The sequence below is a fragment of the Geotrypetes seraphini genome, chromosome 16 (genome assembly GCF_902459505.1).
Source record: "Geotrypetes seraphini chromosome 16, aGeoSer1.1, whole genome shotgun sequence".
NCBI lineage: Eukaryota > Metazoa > Chordata > Amphibia > Gymnophiona > Dermophiidae > Geotrypetes > Geotrypetes seraphini.
Window position 1 is genome coordinate 51,572,158 of NC_047099.1, and position 20,328 is coordinate 51,592,485.

The 20,328-nt window shown below is 47.8% G+C and overlaps 1 protein-coding gene across 1 annotated transcript; it reads right to left on the reverse strand.

Moving 5' to 3' along the window:
* Positions 1–347: 347 nt before the first annotated feature.
* Positions 348–10,154, reverse strand: LOC117349988 (CCN family member 1-like). The gene is made up of 5 exons (XM_033923826.1): positions 9,946–10,154; positions 9,254–9,467; positions 4,908–5,234; positions 4,132–4,334; positions 348–1,974 (listed from the first exon to the last, which is right to left on the reverse strand). Exons 1-5 carry the CDS (start codon positions 9,994–9,996, stop codon positions 1,669–1,671), a joined length of 1,101 nt encoding a protein of 366 aa, XP_033779717.1. The 5' UTR covers positions 9,997–10,154; the 3' UTR covers positions 348–1,668.
* Positions 10,155–20,328: the final 10,174 nt, after the last annotated feature.

Here is a 20,328-nt window from a genome sequence, read left to right on the forward strand (position 1 = left end):
GACCTAAGAACATAAGGAGTTGCCTCCACTGGGTCAGACCAGAGGTCCATCGCTCCCGCGGCGGCCCATCAGGCCTATGACCTGTGAAGTGGTCCCTGACTATTCCTATAATCTACCTCTACTTCTATCTGTACCCCTCAATCCCCTTATCCTTTAGGAACCTGTCTAAACCTTCCTTGAACCCCTGTAGCGTGCTTTGGCCTATCACAACCTCCGGAAGTGCGTTCCATGCGTCCACCACCCTCTGGGTAAAAAAGAACTTCCTAGCATTTGTTCTAAACCTGTCCCCTTTCAATTTCTCCGAGTGACCCCTTGTACTTGTGGTTCCCCAGTCTGAAGAATCTGTCCCTGTCCACCTTCTCTGTGCCCCTCAGGACTTTGAAGGTTTCTATCATGTCTCCGCTTCTCCAGGGAGAAGAGCCCCAGTATTTCCAACCTGTCAGCGTATGAAAAGTTTTCCAAACCTTTTATCCATACCTTTAACTCCCAAATTCTTCTCATCAAGTTCTATAATTGCAGATATCATATACCGTAGGTGGAATTCGTGCTACAGTTATTTCAAATGCAATCCATGCTGTTTTTAAAACACTTTGCACATTAAGCATCACATCAACAGATAAACACATAAGAACAGCCATACTGGTCAGACCAGTATCCCGTCTTCACGGCGGCCAATCCAGGTCTCAAATACCTGGCAAAAGCCCAATTTAGTAACGACATTCCATGCTACCGATCGAGGGCAAGCAGTGGCTTTCCTTATGTCTGTCTCAATAGCAGACTATGGATTTTTCTTCCAGGGAACTTCTTCAAACCTTGTTTAAAATCAGCTACGTTAACCACTCTTACCACATCCTCTGGCAACGAGCTCCAGAGCTTAACTATTCATTGGTTTTAAATCCCTGTAACTTCATCGAGTGCGCCCTAGTCTTTGTCATTTTTGACGGAGTAAAAAAAAAAAAAAAGTCGATCCACTTGTACCCGTTCTACACCACTCAGGACTTTGTAGATTAAAAACATGGAGGGGTTTTAAGTACTAATGATGGATGAATAGAACCACTGGAAGTCCGCTTTCAATACATATAAGTTTCAGACTATTGGTCTCCGAGGTCCTTTTTCCTCTCGATAATTAAATGATTTTATTGACTGCTGTATGTGACTAGGCCCCAAACCTATCTTTCTTTTTGCTCCATACTCCGAACCCACTCATGGTTGAGGTGTTTCAGTGGCCTTGAAAGACAAACCCAGTCAGCGCCAGAGAGATCGGACCATACCCAGCCAGGCGCTCCAGATGTCAGGCAAATTCATCGTGACCATCCTGAAAGCTCTCTAGCCACAGCTGAACGCACTTCAGTCTCTTTGCCGTGTCCTTCAGTGTACTGCCTTGGCGAGGGGGGAGGGGAAGGGGCAATGGCTTTGGAGAATAGTCATGGTTTAAACAACAGTCTGGGCTAAGCTACTTGATCGGAACGGGAGGGGGAGTTGCTGCGAGGGTGGGAAGGCCGCGGAGCTGCCAGCAGCTCCGTTCCAGGTGCAGGTTATGAGAAACTTCAGAGGCCAGAGAAAGGCGTGGGGGGGGGGGTGTCACCTCAGTTCATTACAGTCCCTTCACTCCTCTCCCCCTTCTCCACCCCTGACCCCTTCCGGGTTGCTGTCCATCCACTCTCCTCCTCACTCAGTGAATTTGTGCATATCTCCCTCCAACCGGTGCTGGGGGGGCGCCACCACCTCGTTGAGGTGCCCGCAGTGGGGGCCGCAGCTGCAGGAGCGAATCATCATGACGTCGTGGGAGAAGACTTCGCCGTCCTCGCAGTGGAAGGCCACCGAGGCCGAACGGGTTTGCAGGGGGACGCAGCAGCGGCCGTCCACGCAGGTGCCGCAGTAGTTGGGCTGGTAACGCTTGATGCTCTTGCAGCCGGCGTAGGTGAAGCGGATGGGTTCATGCGCTTTGGAAGTCTTCAGACACTTCTTCCCCTTCTGTAAAGTAAAAAAAAAAAGTCTCTAGATATGGGTCTGATATTAAAAAAAAGAGCTCAGTTTATTAATAATAATAACTTTAATTTTGTATACCGCCATACCCCGAAGAGTTCTAGGTGGTTCACATTAGTTAGACAGAGATTACAAGTGGTTACATATCGAATTGATCATAGAGTTGCAAACAGCAAGGAGAGAAGTAGGGGGGAGAGGAGGGAGATGGGGGGAGGGGAGTAGGTCAGAACGGGGGGAGGAGGAGGATTGAAAAGGGGCATAGGTGAGTTTTGAGTAATTTTCTAAAGTCGAGGTAGTGTAGGCCTTGAGGACCATTTGGGCTAGCCAAGGGTTTAGTTTGGTGGCTTGGAAGGCGTAGGTTTTGTCAAGGAATTTTTTTTGAGTGGCATAGTTTTAGGGAGGAGAAGGCAAAGAGTTGAATTTTTCAGGAGTTATTATAGTTGTGGTTAAGGGTGAAGTGAGGGGTGATGTAGCTTGGGGATAAACCAAATATTGTTTTGTAGCAAAAACAGGCGAATTTGAATAGGATTCTGGATTCTAGTGGGAGCCAGTGGAGTTTGTGGTAGAAAGGGGTGACATGGTCCCATTTTTTCAGGTCAAATATGAGGCGGACAGCGGTGTACTGGATCATCCTTAGTCTCCTGATGGTTTTCTTTGTGGAGCTCAAGTAGATGATGTTGCAGTAGTCCAGTATGCTGAGGATGGAGGATTGTACTAAGAGGCGGAATGAAGAGTCGTCAAAGTATTTTTTTATGCTTCGAAAATTTGTGCTGTATTTTCAGCTGAAAATGTGACAGTCGGGGTGGGGGGGGAGGATTAGAAGGAATATCTGAGTGGGAAGGGGTAAAATGCGGACCTCACGGACCTGACGGATCTAAACTCACACAGCCTTAAAAATCTGAGGTCCGTGTCCGAGCCACTTGTAGTTTCTGTCTCTGACAGACCTCGATGAGATTTTAGCGCTGACGGGTCCGTCTCAGCATAGGGAGGGAAAAGTATTAGGATCCGTCAGTGCTAAAATCTAGGAAAGCAGCCGAGGCTCTGCCTCAGGCCTACGATCCTCAGACTGAACCCCGGCAGCACCCAGCAATGTTTGGAGACTTCTGTTCCATAACGCACGTCCCAAACCTATGTCCCCGCTCTCTTGGCTTCTGCTCTGCCGCTCCAGCACTAGTCTCTGGCTCTGACAGACCTCGAAGAGATTTTAGCGCTGATGGATCCTAACATTTTTCCCTCCCTATGCTGAGACGGATCCGTCAGCGCTGAAATCTCATCGAGGTCTGTCAGAGATAGAAACTACAAGTGGCTCGGACACGGACCTCAGATTTTTAAGGCCGTGCGGGTTTAGATCCGCAAGGTCCGTCAGGTCCGTGAGATCTGCGTTTTACCCCTTCCCTATCTGAGTTACCAACACGTAGGATGACTCAACACGAGCTGTGATTTCGGCCGTTAGGGCTGCTTCGGGAGTCAGAAATACTCGTATAACTCATATATCGCAATGAAGGTAACAAAACAGCAGGATCTGGAAAATCCAAGCGATTTGTTAGAAGCTTTTCAAAACCTGGACAAAGTACCAGGCTTTGAAAAGCCGCCCGGACCCTCAAAAGGAGAACATGTATGGGGACATCCGGACCCTATTCATAACATAATTACAGAACAAACTCCCTTCTTGGATAAATAGCTGCAGCCACAGCTCTGTTTATTGAAACAGAACATTCCCGAGCTACCAAAAATAACCTCAAAATACTTATGGCTCCCGACCCTGCTATGTCAGCAAGGGTCTGGGGGGTGGCATCTACTTCCATGTCCCAATGACACAGCTTCTAGCCAGCTCGTCGCTCATCCCCAAATGAGCCTCAGCAACCCCTCCTTTTTTAAACCCTGCTAAGCTAACTGCTTTCACCACATTCTCTGGCAAAGAGTACCAGAGTTTAATTACACATTGAGTGAAGTGGCTTGTTTTAAATATACTACTTAGTAGCTTCATCACAAGTCCCCTAGTCCTAGTATTTTTGGAAAGAGTAAACAAGCAATTCACATCTGTTCCATGCCCCTCAATGTCCCCTCCCCAGTCCTCTTTTTCCCTGAAGGACATTCACCTCCCTCTCCCCCATTATTGGGGGCGAGATGCTCCTTTCTCCTCACCTTCAGCTTAGTGAAGTCTGGCTGGGCGCAGGGCCGCAGCAGACAGAGGCGGGTCTCCTTCACCAGTTTGCACTGAGGGTTTTCGTTGGTGACACGGGTCGACACCCCCATCCCGCAGGTCTTAGAGCAGGAGGACCAGTCCGTGGTCTGAGCCAGGCACTTCTTCTCAGCTAGGGTCTGGCTGCCAAACAGGGAACTCCAAACTGCTTAGGAACAGAGAGAAAAGCAAAAACACAAGGCACGGTTAGGATAGTCCACATCCAGCAGGTGGCATCCAAGGCTCAGTTTGATATAGGAACCATTAGAATCCCCCCCCCCTCAACCATTCAGCATTACTGGGGAGGGAAAGGGGATGAGACTTGTATACCACATTTGAAGTAGTTTATATATACACAGGGGGAAAGTGTGGCACAGTGGCTTAAGCTACAGCCTCAACACCCTGAGGTTGTGGGTTCAAATCCCACACTGCTCCATGTGACCCTGGGCAAGTCACTTAATCCCCCCATTGCTCCAGGTACATTAGATAGATTGTGAGCCCACCAGGACAGACAGGGAAAATGTTTGAGTACCTGAATAAATTCATGTAAGCTGTTCTAAGCTTCCCTTGGGTGAACAGTATAGAAAATTGAATTAAGCCACTGGCTCCTGGGGTCTCTTAACATACTCTGCCCCCCCTTACCCCCGGGGAAGAATCCACCAAACATCTCCAGGGGACTGCATGGTGCTTGTGGGGAGGTGGTGGAAGAGTGATGTTGCAGATGGCGTCTGCCCCTCACCTGGCACGCTTTTCCAGTGCTGCTCCTTGCCCACATAGACGAGGTCATTGGCTTTGGCGTCCCAGTCAAAGTTGTCCTTGAAGGTCACCCCGTCGGGCTTCTTTGGCCCCTTGATGCAGACGAATTTCTGGCAGCAGCGTCCCGGCGTGTTCACCAGCCGGGGGTTGGGGCATTTGAGAGAGCTGAGAGGCAGCTCCTGGGGGCAGAGAGGGGCACAGCCCACAGCGCCGTCGATGCAGGCGCACTGGTGCTTGCAGCTGGGCTGGAAATTCTCTCCGTTTTGGTAAACACGTCCATTGTACTCGCAGCTCCGGCCCTCCTGCTTGGCTGCAAAGAGAATACAGAGCCCCGGTCAGTCGGCCCCAATAAAGACCTCAACCTCTCCTCCAAATCCCTGAAAACAGCCCCGGAGCAAGCACATCCCCAGTAACTGTCACCAAGGGACATACAAACCCCCCCCAAAATCCCTCCCCACCTCCCTGTAACTGTGTATCGCAAACTTTTCCAAGCCACGGCACACTACACGTGGTAGCCGCAGCTTGAAGCATCCGGAAGTGCACGGATGTTGACACGTCAACATCTGCGCATGCATGCATGAATGCCCTCAGACGGGGCCCTGAGCCACCAGCAGGAGGTGCTGGAAAGGAAGACGCACTGGTGCCGGCTGACTGCCTACATGACGTGCCTCTCGCCGCGAGAAGCATGTCCTGTAGGCTTTCAGCTGTCACCTCTTCTCCTCCCTGGTGTCCTACACAGTTTGCAATACACTGGTCTAATTGATAATAAGCCAGGGTGCGAGATGGAAGTGGGGGTGGGGAGGGAGCTGCCTGAAACTTTCTCCCAACCATGGAGCAAAATGAACACTTCTCTTTCAGCTCACCTCAGAAACTAAAGTGACAGATACTGTGTGTTCTAGAAACGGACCAAGATGTCTGTAGCTTGGGGGGGGGGGGGAGCCTCTATTTACAGGGTCTAGAGAGGAACCGCACCAGAGGCACAGATGGTGCTTTAAATAAAAGAACAGGATACATCCCAGTAGGGCCAATGGAGAAGCTGGGTGGAGGGAGGTTATCTAGTTACAGAGCGATACTGGGTTAGAGAAAGGTCTCGATCTGATCACCGGCTTTCCTTGGCAAGGACTAGGTCAAAAATAACAAAAAACAGCTGCCCATGCTTTTACTAGTAAAACGAGAATTTGTGGGGTTTTTTTAAAGTTACACGGACTGTTAGGGGTTCCTATGGATAGTTCTCTGCTCCTTCGTTTCAACTCTGTTTTGCCCCTTGACAGATCCATTTTATTTTCTTTGCAAACTATCTCCCCCTCCCCAGCGTTCATAGCGTCGGCCGTGGCGGTAACACCCCCGACGCTCATCCTATGAGCGTCCGAGCTGATACCGCCGCGTTTGGTGTTATAACCGCTAGTGTGGCTTTGTAAAGGAAGGGGGAATGGGTCTACATGGGTTTAAAAAAAAGATTATAAACCTCCTCCCAAGTCTAAACCTCTTCTCCAGGGAGGTCTCCTTTCCCTTTGTGCCCAGTCAGTGATAAACAGCACAGCAGCATCCCTCAGCTGAAGGATTTATTTAAATGACTTATCAAGTGCTGCAGGAAATATATTAGGGTAGGGGACAAGGAGGCACCCTTTTCTATCTATGCCCCCCCCCCCTCCATCCCTGTCCCTCCACCCCAGGAGTACGTGTCTGGGGTGGGAGGAGGGAGCCATTAAGAGAAAGCAGACAAAAATAAACTGTCGCCTTGAAAGAAATGGGATATGAATCGGCTTCTGTGCTGCCTCCCCTCCCCAGCCCTCGCCTGTATTTGCTTTTAACAGACTCCAAATTCCACCCCCTCTCCTGTGTCCAGAGACTTGGCCCAGTCTAAATAGTCACAGGGATCCAGCCGCGCGGCTTTTCCACTGTGCGCAGCCAAGAAGACACATGGCCCGGGGTACCAGCAAAGCCTCTGCTCCTTGAAGGGAGCGTCCCATGCCCCTTGGAGAAGGGTCCCAGTGCCCAGCCGTGCTTAGGCTGTCTCTGGAAAGGGCACAGAAGCTAAGTTAACCCCTGGTTAACTCTCCTGCGTAGGTTAGAAGCAGTTGGTATTTCCATAAGTGACAGCAACCTAGAAGTGCCCCAGGATCTATGAAAGGTGGGGGAGAAGAGGCCATTTATTTAGTTATACACCGTCTATCAAAAAAGGTTCTCTAGGCGGTTTACAATCAGGTACCTCTTGCATGTTTCCCAATCTATCTAACGTACCTGGGACAGGGACTGGGTAAAACGTGGACCTTGTGGACTCCACGGACCTCATGGCTCTTAACCGCATGCCCTTAAAAAATCTGGTCACCTCAGGGGTGAGTGGGATCCATGAGGTCCGCAGGATCGGTGCGGACCCCACGCCACATCCGCTCTCTTTGTAAGTCCCTGCGCTTCTAGTTCTGTGGGGGTCCGCGAGATCCTCTTTTTAAATTTCTACTTTTGCTGGCTGCGGACCTCGCGGATCTTAACCGGGTTTGCAGAGATCCCCGTTTTAACTCCCTCAGACCTCATGGATCCCACTCACCCCTGAGGTGAGCATATTTTTAAGGGCCTGCGGTTAAGATCTGCGAGTCCCTCATTTTACCCACTCCCCCTGGGACAATGTATGATTATGCGACTTGCCCAGGCAGTAGCGTAGTGAGGGTGAGAGGTGCCCACCCCCCACCCTCTTCTCTGTCCCCCCTCCTCCACACACTCCTTCCCGGATCATAGATGAAAGCGTGCGGGAAAATCACGCACGGACAAACCAGCTAAGACAAATGTGCACAGGACGGCAGCGCACCAGATTAAAAGGTAAGTTTAAAGTGCTCCGAGGGGAAGGGGTTGGGGCGAACCCCCCCAATTTACTTAGAACAGTTGCCGCTTCCGTTGGGGGGTTTAGGGGAACCCCCCCCCCCATTACAGAGGAAAGTATAATTTTTCCCAGTGTTTTAGTGAAAAATTACAGATTCCTCTGTAAATAGGGGGGTTCCCCTCCCCCAACGGCAACTGTTCTAAGTGGGGGGTTCCCCCCCCCTCGGAGCACTTTAAACTTACCTTTTAATCCGGTGCGCTGACGTCCCGCGCACGATTGTCTGACGCATTTTAGTCCTGTCACCTCCTTCCCCGCCCCCTCCTGTCGCTTCCCTTCCCCCGTACCTCTGTAACATTCCTGGTGTGAGCAGCAACCACCATGCTGCCGTCACGCCAACATCGGCTCCTCCTCTAATGTCCCTTCTTAGGCGTGGGTCCCGTACGTGACATCAGAGGAAGAGCTGACGCTGGTGTGACAGCAGAGGGAAGGGAAGCGGCGGTAGGGGGGGTGGCGGAGGAGACGACACCTGCCTGCGCCCTCACCAAGATGTTGCCCGTGTTATGATCGCCTGTCGAGACCACTTCTCAGGCTCATATGAGCATCCTAAACCTGTTCTGGGGACTTCACAGCCAAGCAGGGCCTCAGATCTCCTCACTGAGCACGTGTGTGAGAGAATCCTGCTGTCCATGGAGAACCTACGTTACAGGTAAGTAACTACACTTTAGAAACATAGAACATGACGGCAGAAAAGGGCCACGGCCCATCTAGTCTGCCCACACTAATGGCCCACCCCCTAACTACCTCCATGAAGAGATCCCACATGCCAATCCCATCTTTTCTTAAAATCTGGCACGCTGCTGGCCTCAATTACCTGTTGTGGAAGATTATTTACAGGGGGTCTCTTGTACATATTCAGGGTGGATAAGCCGAGAGAGGAAAAACGGAGGACGTAAAAAGCAGAGATACAAGTAATCACCACAAAATGTTTAATAACCCTCATAAGGGCAAAGTCTCATACATTTATCATTGTAACATAAAACCCGACACGGCCATGTTTAGGCTTTCACCTGCGTCAGGGGTGTTTTGGTGTTTCAGATCATTTTAGTAGTGTAAACCCTCATAAGAGCTCCTTCCATAGAGACCAAATCCCCTCTTGTCATTATGCAAGACTTTGATCTGCTTGCTAACTTTAAAACACAGGAACCTGGTTGGCAGTGTGATAAGCTGAAGCACGGCCGTGTCGGGTTTTATGTACTGCACTGATAAATGTGCTAGACTTTTGATCTTATGATAATTATGAAAGATTTTATGCTGAGTCTTTTCTATCGCTGCTTGTTTGGTCCATTTCTGTTCTCAGTGGACATCCTGAAAACCGGACAGGCCATGGGGGTCACCGACACGTTAAGAAGCCCATATGTTGGAGCTGGATCCTTTGTAGTTCCTTGTCAGCTACCCTTGACCCTCTTTACCACCATGCAAAGTAGGGAATCACCTCTCCCCCTCCCCAAACTTACCTCGGCAGATGCCCTTGGTAGCTGCAGGGTCAGCGCCATAGTTACATTCCAGGCCTTTATGGGGGTCGCAGGGCCACAGCTTGCCACAGTCCTGGTTCAATTGTCGGGCACACACTTTGCAGCAGCCGCAACTGTCCAGCACCCTGCTGACTCCAGGGGCACAGTGGGGCAGGCCAGAGGGACAGGTACACACCAGGGGGCAATCACAGGAAACCTGATCAGGAAGAGAAGGACCAGAGGCTGTGAGCACGATAAAGAGTCCATCACACAAGCAGATCTGTCAGTAAACAAACTGCCCCTCGCTTTATACTTAGTCCCAAATATTTTCCGTTCCCGGCAGCAGGAACTGGGACAAATGTATATTTAAAACCTTTGCACATGTAGCTATACCAGGAACCCTCGTCGATTAAAATAGACACGGCAAATATTTTGGAAAGAGATCAATGAAACCGCAGCCCTTTAAGCGGCTATAATGACATGACAGGTCACGGCCAAGACTGAAACCAAGACCTGACGCTAAAATAACCCCTCAAAGCCATCACAGCTCTGGTCAGACACAAGATACTGTTTAATTACAGATGCACATTTCATGTGTTTTTGCAATTACTTAAAAGGTCGTTTTAAATAGGGGGGGGGGGCAGAAGCACAATCCCCCCGTCCCACACAGATGCTAGATTCTCATCTCTTCTTACCAGAGCACACCATGCCATCATCAAGCAGATGACCAGAGCTGGCTGTTCCATAGCTTTGCAGAAAAAAAACACACTTCCGAAAAACAAATGAAATAGATCGATCAAAAAAATAAATAAATATTTATGTCAAAAACAATACCAGCAACCACAACACAAAGCCCCTGTCACCGTTTTGGCTTCTAAATCCCCCGGCCCAGACTCTCACTCACAAACACACACACTCTGCTGTTCATCGGGCACCCACCTTCCCACTTATAGCGGCTGCAGTCGGGCCCCGCCCACTGTCCCGGGCAACGTTCCAATGGAACTCTCCTCGGCCAATGGCGAGGTGGGCAGCGAGCCAAGCATTCCAAGAGGCGGGGCCGGGCCCTCCCATGAATGGAGTCATTCACAAAACAGAGGGAATTACTACATTCCTGGGGCAGATAAACGTCCCCCCTCTCCTCTGCCAGCACAAGGAGAGAGAGCCCCTAAAATGCAAGCCCCGCTCACCCTTCCCCCAACACATAAACAGAGGAGCCAGATATCGTGCAAGAGACACTGGGTAGAAAATGTTCCCCTTTTTTCTTGTTTTGGAAGCGGTACAAATCCTTTGATCGGGATGTTTGCTCTGCAGCCGACAGCTTTTGACACAGGATCTGTGGTGCAGAAACTCTGAAGGATGTTTATGGAGGGTGAAGTGCCTCCAGTTAGGAGCTTCTTTTTCAATAGAAAAGGCCATTTTTTGTTTTTCTATGCTGAAAACTTACTGATGTGAATCTTAAAAGGAAAAAAAAATATGGCAAGGCTTATTTTCCCTGGGATTATGGTGCCAGAAATGGGATTTTTTTTTCTCCATCATTTTTTTTTAGCCTTGAAACTCTCCCCACACTAGCACCACCTCACTTTACCTTGGTCAGGTAGGTGTGGCAGTTGTGGGATGGATGAAAACCTGCAGATTTTTGATCTCTGGCGTTTCCCCACTGCTCCTTCAGCTCTGAGGTTCCTGAGTGCTTGATCTAAGCTTCTCCCAGAGCTCAGGGTCTTCGGTGCCCATCCCATGCTATCTTCCATTCCAGTATAGATTTTGTCCTTCCCTAACACTTTCTTGGGAAGTCTGTTCCATACGACCACAAGAGAAAAAAGGTGAGAGGCAAATACCACAGAAGATGAGCAAAATGGAGGAAGGCAGGTCCAGGTAACCACCACCATGATAAAGCTAAGCTTTAGTGGTAAAACATCCGATTCATAAAAGCCCGTCTTGTATTTGAAAAACTGACATGACCCCGTTTCTGCAAATTTTTTTTCACTCAGAGAATAGTTAAGCTCTGGAACATGTTGCCAGAGGATGTGGTAAGAGCGGATAGCATAGCTGGTTTTAATAAAGGTTTGGACATGTTCCTGGAGGAAAAGTCCATACAGTAGTCTGTTATTGAGAAAGACATGGGAGAAGCCACTGCATGGAATGTTGCTACTCCTTGGGTTTTGGCCAGGTACTAGGGACCTGGATTGGCCACCGTGAGAACGAGCTACTGGGCTTGATGGACCATTGGTCTGACAAGTTTCAAGTTTCAAGTTTTATTAACATTTGATGAATCGCTTATGCAAATTTTCTAAGCGATGTACAATTTAAAAAGCCACTAGATAGTGGTCTCACATGCAATTGGACAAACTAATCACAATAAAAACTAAATAAAACAATTAACATATTAGTAATCGTATTAGAGACAGACATGACTAAAGAAGGAAAGGAGGGAAAAGTTACAATTTCTTTCTCTATTAGAAATTACATAAAAGGGAAAAAACAGTGGGGAGGGAAGGGGACTAAAGAGTTTGATATTCGTATCAAAAAGTAAGGGGTCCATAAGACTACTCTTATGTTCTTAGTTAAGCTCTGGAACGCATTGCCAGAGGTTGTGGTAAGAGCGGATAGCGTAGCTGGTTTTAATAAAGGTTTGGACATGTTCCTGGAGGAAAAGTCCATACAGTAGTCTGTTATTGAGGAAGACAAGGGAGAAGCCACTGCAACCATTTGCAACCCCTTCTCCCCATAACACACTCATAATATAATATAATAATAATAATTTATTTATTATATACCGCTATACCATGAAGTTCGAAGCGGTTTACAATAAAGATACATTTGACAGTACATGGGATACAAGTGGGTTACAGTAAAGATATATTTTGTCAGTACATGGGATGCAAGTGGGTTACAATACAAGTGGTTTACTATCAAGGTGCATTTTGTCAGTGTAAGGGATACAGGTGGGCAGTGTTCCCGCTAAGCTGCGCTGGCGTGTGCTGGCGCACAAAATATTACATCGCAGCGCACAAGTTTCACGTCACAGCGCACACTCGAGCGGAGGTGAGAGGAAGCGGCGGCGGTCTGCCCTGATCGCCTAAGATGCAGCAGCGGCGGCATCCCCGTAATTTACGGGGATCATGAAAGGAGCCGCCGCTGCTGCATCTTAGGCGATCAGGGCAGACCGCCGCCGCTTCCTCTCACCTCCGCTCGAGTGTGCGCTGTGACGTGAAACTTGTGCGCTGCGATGTAATATTTTGTGCGCCAGCGCATGCCAGCGCAGCTTAGCGGGAACACTGCAGGTGGGTTACCATAAAGATACATTTAGTCAGTACATGGGTTACAATAAAGATATGTTCTGTCAGTACATGAGATTCAAGGTGGAAAGTATAATTAGTTTCGGGCCTTGGAATTAGGGGGCGAGGTGGAAGGGTCATGGCGAGGAAGAGTTGGGTATGGGAATTTAGAATTTGTTAATCACCACACAAAACTCACTTCTTGGGAAAATCGCCGCAGCTCTGTTTATTGGCAACCCCTGTAACAAGTTCAAAAACGTAAAAAAGCAAAGAGAATATTCCTGATCTACCAAAATAAGCCTCATAATGCCCATAGCCCCCGACCCTGCCATGTCAGCAAGGGTCTGGGGGGTGGCATGTACTACCATGCCCCATTTTCCAGGGTCATCCGACCCAAAGGCACAGCTCCCAGACGGCCTTCCGCTCATCCCCGGATGAGCCCAGCTATCAGTAGCTCGGGATAACCGGCCCTCCAGAGCTACCTCCCGACCAGCCACAACTGGCCGACAAAAAGAGGCGGGTGGGAAAAACTGCCTCCGAGGACCAGGTAAGCCCCGAGTCCTCCGAGCTCCCAGTTTTTCTAACCCCCCCCCCCCCAGCACCCCTTGCGACTGCTCTCCTTCCAATCATTTTTAAATTGTCTCAGTGGGAAATGCTGCCGCCGCCTCCCCGAGACCTTCCCAGAAAGCTCTTGATGGGCCTACCAGCTCCGTGTTATGGTCACCCTTTGAGACCAGCTCTCGGGCTTGTATTTTCAGCCGGCTGTTTGAGGACCGCAATGTAGGACTTCGGGGCCCTGGGCCCACGTGTTTGCGACCACGGACTTAACGCCATGCCAATAGCAGGAACAAATACAGTAAAACCTTGGATTGTGAGTAACTTGGCGTGCGAGTGTTTTGCAAAAACATTTAATTCAATTTTAACTTGATATACGAGTGAGATCTTGCAATACGAGTACGTACGGTATACGCGCACGACGACTGAGCCGACGGTTCTTCTCGCTCTGACGCTGCAGGAGCGGAGTGACTGTTCGAAACGAGCGAGGTCTTCCGATACGCGCGCCGCGTCATAGTGAAAGCCGTCCTACACAATAACCCTCGTCCTCTCCTCTCTCGCGTCTCCCTCACACCAGCCTCGATTCGTTTCAAAAGTAAAGCGCAGGTTAATATATTTTTATTTTCTACAGGACAGTTCACTATTTTGTCTTAAAGTTTTTGGGTTGTGGAACGAATCGCCTGAGTTTCCGTTATTTCGTAGGGGGAACTTTGCTTTGATATACGAGTGAATTGGATTACACCTGTGGTCTCCAACTCCAACCCTTTGCAGGGCCACCTTTTGGATTTGTAGGTACTTGGAGGGCCTTAAAAAAATAGTTAATGTCTTATTAAAGAAATGACAATTTTGCATGAGATAAAACTCTTTATAGTCTTAATAATAATATTGTCATTTATAGCTAAAGAGACATAAGATGAAGAAACTGTTTTATTTTACTTTTGCGATTATGATAAACCTACCGAGGGCCTCAAATAGTACCTGGCGAGATGCGAGTTTGAGACCACTGAGTTAAGGGGAACGGTTAATTTTCTGGCTGGGTTGGGCAGAAGGGAGAACAGGACAATCAAGCCATTATGACATCACTGATGAGGTTGGCTCTTATTGGTGGAATGAGGCATTATGACATCACAATCTCATCTCTGCTTCCCAAAGACAAACGGGATGTCATGGTTACAGTTAAGCCAGTGGTCTCCAACTCAAACCCTTTGCAGGGCCACATTTTGGATCTGTAGGTACTTGGAGGGCCTCAGAAAAAATAGTTAATGTCTTATTAAAGAAATAGACAATTTTGCATGAGATAAAACTCTTTATAGTCTTAATAATAATATTGTCATTTATAGCTAAAGAGACATAAGATGAAGAAACTGTTTTATTTTACTTTTGCGATTATGATAAACCTACCGAGGGCCTCAAATAGTACCTGGCGAGATGCGAGTTTGAGACCACTGAGTTAAGGGGAACGGTTAATTTTCTGGCTGGGTTGGGCAGAAGGGAGAACAGGACAATCAAGCCATTATGACATCACTGATGAGGTTGGCTCTTATTGGTGGAATGAGGCATTATGACATCACAATCTCATCTCTGCTTCCCAAAGACAAACGGGATGTCATGGTTACAGTTAAGCCAGTGGTCTCCAACTCAAACCCTTTGCAGGGCCACATTTTGGATCTGTAGGTACTTGGAGGGCCTCAGAAAAAATAGTTAATGTCTTATTAAAGAAATAGACAATTTTGCATGAGATAAAACTCTTTATAGTCTTAATAATAATATTGTCATTTATAGCTAAAGAGACATAAGATGAAGAAACTGTTTTATTTTACTTTTGCGATTATGATAAACCTACCGAGGGCCTCAAATAGTACCTGGCGAGATGCGAGTTTGAGACCACTGAGTTAAGGGGAACGGTTAATTTTCTGGCTGGGTTGGGCAGAAGGGAGAACAGGACAATCAAGCCATTATGACATCACTGATGAGGTTGGCTCTTATTGGTGGAATGAGGCATTATGACATCACAATCTCATCTCTGCTTCCCAAAGACAAACGGGATGTCATGGTTACAGTTAAGCCAGTGGTCTCCAACTCAAACCCTTTGCAGGGCCACATTTTGGATTTGTAGGGACTTGGAGGGCCTCAGAAAAAATAGTTAATGTCTTATTAAAGAAATGACAATTTTGCATGAGATAAAACTCTTTTCTGGCTGGGTTGGGCAGAAGGGAGAACAGGACAATCAAGCCATTATGACATCACTGATGAGGTTGGCTCTTATTGGTGGAATGAGGCATTATGACATCACAATCTCAGCTCTGCTTCCCAAAAGCAAACAGGATGTCATGGTTACAGTTAAGCCACTGGACTCAAACTCAAACCCTTTGCAGAGCCACATTTGGGATTTGCAGGGACTTGGAGGGCCTCAGAAAAAAGAGTTAATGTTTTATTAAAGAAATGACAATTTTGCAGGAGGTAAAACTCTTTATAGTGTATAAATCTTTCCTTTTGGCTAAGACTTAATAATAATATTGTAATTTATAGCTAAAGAGACCTTTGATCAAGAAACTCTTTTATTTTACTTTTGTGATTATGATAAACATACCCAGGGCCTCAAACTAGGACCTGGCGGGCCGCGAGTTTGAGACCACTGGATTACACGCATGTTTCCGGAACGAATTATGCTCCCAAACCAGGGTTTTACTGTATTCACGTCTAAACTCAAACGTTGCACATCTCTATAACGTTAGCAAATGCCTCTTCGTCACCCATTTGTGCACCCTTTACCAGGTGTGCATGAGAGAAATTGTGCGCTGAACATTACCGTAAAAAGGACTAGTGCAGAAACACACATAAGTGGCAATCATTTGTCACTAGTGCTCTTATGCTTGCACAAAAATCACCCGTAAGGCACAGTAATTTGCATGGAAAAAAAAAAAATGCAAGAGTAGGGATGACCCCAGGAGCAGAAATAAAATCCCAAAAGTAGGGTCAAGACAAATGGTAAGCAAAACCACAAGATTATAGAATAAGGTGGAATATCACTTGCTCGGGAAAGTTACGCTTTATATGCCAAATCAAGCCTATGAGTCTGCTGATAGGCATTTCGTGGAGCGTTCAGGATTTGATGGACTCCTCTCGGGCAGAGCCGTTACCTGGCACCCTGGCATGCTCGGTGAAAATCAGCTCCGTTGAACATTCGCAGCTGTGAGCAAGCAGGGATGACAAAAGCAAGCAAGACCAGCTGTGAATAATGAAGCCCTAAGATCATCTCCACTTCTGGACTGCAGCTCACGCCACCGGCCTCCGAAGTGACAGCTCGAGGGACGATGGCCGTAGCTAACTGGAATTTTTTTACAGAGAGAGGGGGGACATGATCGAGACGTTCAAGTATCTTATGGGCCGCATCGAGGCGGAGGAAGATATCTTCTTTTTCAAGGGTCCCACGACAACAAGAGGGCATCCGTTGAAAATCAGGGGCGGGAAACTACGAGGTGACACCAGGAAATTCTTTTTCACTGAAAGAGTGGTTGATCGCTGGAATAGTCTTCCACTACAGGTGATTGAGGCCAGCAGCTTGCCTGTTTTTAGGACCAAATGGGATCGGCACATGGGATCTATTCACAGGGCAGAGGTAGGGGAGGGACATTAAGGTGGGCAGACTAGATGGGCCGTGGGCCCTTATCTGCCGTCTATTTCTATGTTTCTATGTTTCTAATTTACCAGCTTCTCTGGCGATGCCGTGAGCTGGGTGCAGGTCGGGTAACCCTACGTTGGAATCCTGACCTGTAGGGTTGGGTGGGGGCAGAAGAGGGCGATGAGGTTTTTAACAACATCTGATGACTTCATGGAAGGCTCCGGCTCCACTTTCTCCAATAACCTCTCCCCGCCCCAAGAGGGCAATCGGGAATGGGGGTGGGTGGGGGAAATTCTCTGGGATCTACAGGGGAGTGGCACTCTTAGCAGGAAAAGAGTCGCCATGGCTGGTGCAAGAATACTGATGCCCTGGGAAAACCTTCAGCCTTTTACCCTCCTCTATTCAATTAACTTTCAGGCCCCCCCAATCTGCTCTCCAAGACATCGAGCTTTGAAATAGCGCCGTTTATCGTATGCAGGTGTGTATCACACACAGAAACAGCGAGGCCAGTTTCCAGAAGTTGTTTCCCCAGATAGGAATCAAGGAAACTCTTATATCTTGGCATCCCAAATCCTCTAAATTTTCTTCACACTTCTACCTCTAACCCTCTGTTGTAGTTCCTTCCTATTTCTCCTACTGTAAACCGCGTCGAGCTCTACGAACGTGGAGATGATGCGGTATACAAACCTAAGGATTAGATTAGATACATGAGCTCTTCGAAACTGCCTGGGCTTTTCCTGCGGGTGAACAAACGCATTGACGGTTCTTTGAGTTGGCGTGGCTCTCGGCTGCTCTGTGCCACCCTCAGAAGCTGCAGCCCTAGGCAACCGCCCAGTCTTGCCTCATGGTTTTGAGCCGGCCCTGGCACCCGCATATCGGGAACTGGATGATGGCAAAACACAACTAATGCTGGTGGAGGTCTCTCTCTTTCCCGGACCCTTCTTAGGGTTGATTTGTTACGGATCCCTCTGTATAACATATGCGTGTTTGACTCCCTGTTCGCTGCACAGACAGGTGATAGGGAAGAAGAGAGAGGGAGGACATGCAGGGCTAATGTTCCCTGATCCATGTTTCCATCTCTCCTCAACCACCTTCTGCCCTCCGTGCTCATCAGTTGATTAGACCGTAAGCTCTACTGAGCAGGGACAGGTCTTCTATGTACCACTTTGTTGCACTATATAAATGTTAATACACTAGTAGACAGAACTCTTTGAAAGTGGGTGATAACCTACAGACGTCCCAAAGCAAATGGTTGCTTTATCCTGGCTTTCCCACTCAACATATCTATAGGGCTGAGAGAATTCCCTAGGATGCTCTGAATTTATACTAAAAACATGATTAGATCCTAAACTAAACCCTGTTAATTCTAGTGCTTATAGCAGCTGGCTCCGCACCCTGAGGTTGTGAGTTCAATTCCTTGCGATTCTGGGCAAGTCATTGCCCCAAGTACATAATAAGTACCTGCCTGAAATAGGGAAACCACTTTGTGTAAACCACACAGAAAAAGTGGTACCCAAGCCCCACCTCCTTTACCCTTTAACCCCAGTGGGTAAACTACTCCAACAAAAAAAGCATATGTTTTAAGAATTCCTTCGACGAGAGTTAACAGTGAGCATCTTTGTGTGGAAAGTATGAATCCTTCATTCAGCGGCTCCAGCAACTTCAGCCAAGAGTTTCCTGTAACTGTCCATCAGTCTCTCTCACGTTGCCCCCCCGAGGAATTCTGGCCCCCTTCTGATCTACACAGGACTGTTTCAACTCTGTGGCGTTTGAGGGTTTTGCTCGCATGAACAGCTTGGCGGAGCCCCCCCCCCCCCCGTTAGAAGGTTAAGAGGACATAGAGAAAAGCGTAACTGTTCGCGCAAGGTTACACGACCGCCTTGAGCGAATCTCTTCACAAATAATCTCAATCAATCAATCGATAAGACCATGTCTAAACATGTCAGGCTTCCTCTGTCTACTGTCAGACAGATAATCTACCAACCGAAGCAGCTGGAAATCACAATCATTGTATGCATTTAGGAAGCGATTCTCAAAAGGTCACCATTACGGAATAAAGCGGTGGTGTAGCCACAAGTGGATCCCCCTAATGGCACAAGCTGCAGCGTGTCTGGCAGAGATCTCCAGGCCCCACCAGCTGAAGACTCCAGGCATTTGTCCCTTCGTGACGTCACTTAACTCCACTCCTCCGCCCCCCCCCCCCTTTCCTCCACGGTGGGCTTTACTCAATAAGCGCTCTTTGGACTTGATCATTTTACTAACAGAAACTTTCAAACATAAGCTTGATGTGTTGACGACTGAACTAGATACCAAAAGCAATTTTGAAAGCTGTTTTGCATGATGTAAGTACCCATATGAATGATTTCAAAAAAAAAAAAGCAAGGTGGATAAATTTAAAAGCGAAACATTGTATTATAAAATGGGTAATATATATTCCTATGATGTCATACTGGGACAGACCAAAGGTCCATCAAGCCCAGTATCCTGTCTCAAAAGTGGCCAATCCAGGTCCCAAGTACCTGGCAGAAGCCCAAAGAGTAGAAACATTCCAGAGCTGAGTTTGTGATGTCATAATGCCAATGCCTAAGCCAACCTCAGCAGTGATGTCACAATGGCTCCATTGTCCAACACTTGGCTCACATAAGAACATAAGAGCTGCCGTACTGGGACAGAGCAAAGGTCCATCAAGCCCAGTATCCTGTTTCCAACAGTGGCCACCCCAGGTCCCAAGTACCTAGCTAGATCCCAAATAGTAAAACAGATCTTATGCTGCTTACCCTAGGAATAAGCAGTGGATTTCCCCAAGTCCATCTCGATAATGGCCTATGGACTTCTCTTTTAGGAAATTATCCCAAACTTTTTTTTTTTTAAACCCTGCTGAGCTAACTGATTTCATCACATTCTCCAGCAACGAATTCCAGAGTTCAATTACACGTTTCTTCAAGAAATATTTTCTCCAGTTTGTTTTTCCCTCACAACCACAATGAGCTTTATATCCATATCTGGAACTATGCCGTGCAGAATTTCCAACTCTGACAATAGAGAATTACCCAATCGAGACATTGAGGAGAGAAGTAGAAAAAAAGAAATGATTCTTATAATTTCTTCGCCTCACTCCCCCCTCACTAGTCCTTCCCCTACACCAGAACCTGGTCCCTCTAAAACAATTTTAGAAAAAACCTGTGGACACACAACCAAACACCAGTATACAACAGGAGCAATCTGAATCCGAATATCCATCAGAAATCGAGGATTCCCTTTCCCAATAGGGGGAGAGGCAGAGGCAGGGGGGAATCCATACGACCAACCTGAAATTTCTAGTTTCAACTTATCCTCAGTCTCGATTAGAGGTCTGCACGGGAACGGGGATCGCGGGAATCCCGCGGGTCCCGCGGGGTTCCCGTGGGAATCCCCCCTAACCCACGGGACTCCCACGGGGACCCCCCTCTGGGATGGAAGGCTTTGGAAGCAGGGTTCGTCCATATAATATAATGGACACGTCAGCCTTAGTAAAAGAAGGGATTTATAAGTTAATTACCTGAACAGAAAACAAAAAAAAGGGTTCCACCAAAGAGATTCCACAGGGAAAACAGCAGCGCAAACACAAAAGAAACTGTGGAATTGAT

What these genes read in the sequence shown, in the direction of transcription:
- LOC117349988 (XM_033923826.1), bottom strand. Translation starts at nt 9,996, where the DNA reads ATGGAACAGCCAGCTCTGGTCATCTGCTTGATGATGGCATGGTGTGCT. An exon ending in TACCAAGGGCATCTGCCGAG is followed by an intron (nt 5,235 to 9,253) that starts GTAAGTTTGGGG and finishes TTCTCTTTGCAG; the next exon opens with CCAAGCAGGAGGGCCGGAGC. An exon ending in CAGACTTCACTAAGCTGAAG is followed by an intron (nt 1,975 to 4,131) that starts GTGAGGAGAAAG and finishes TTTACTTTACAG; the next exon opens with AAGGGGAAGAAGTGTCTGAA.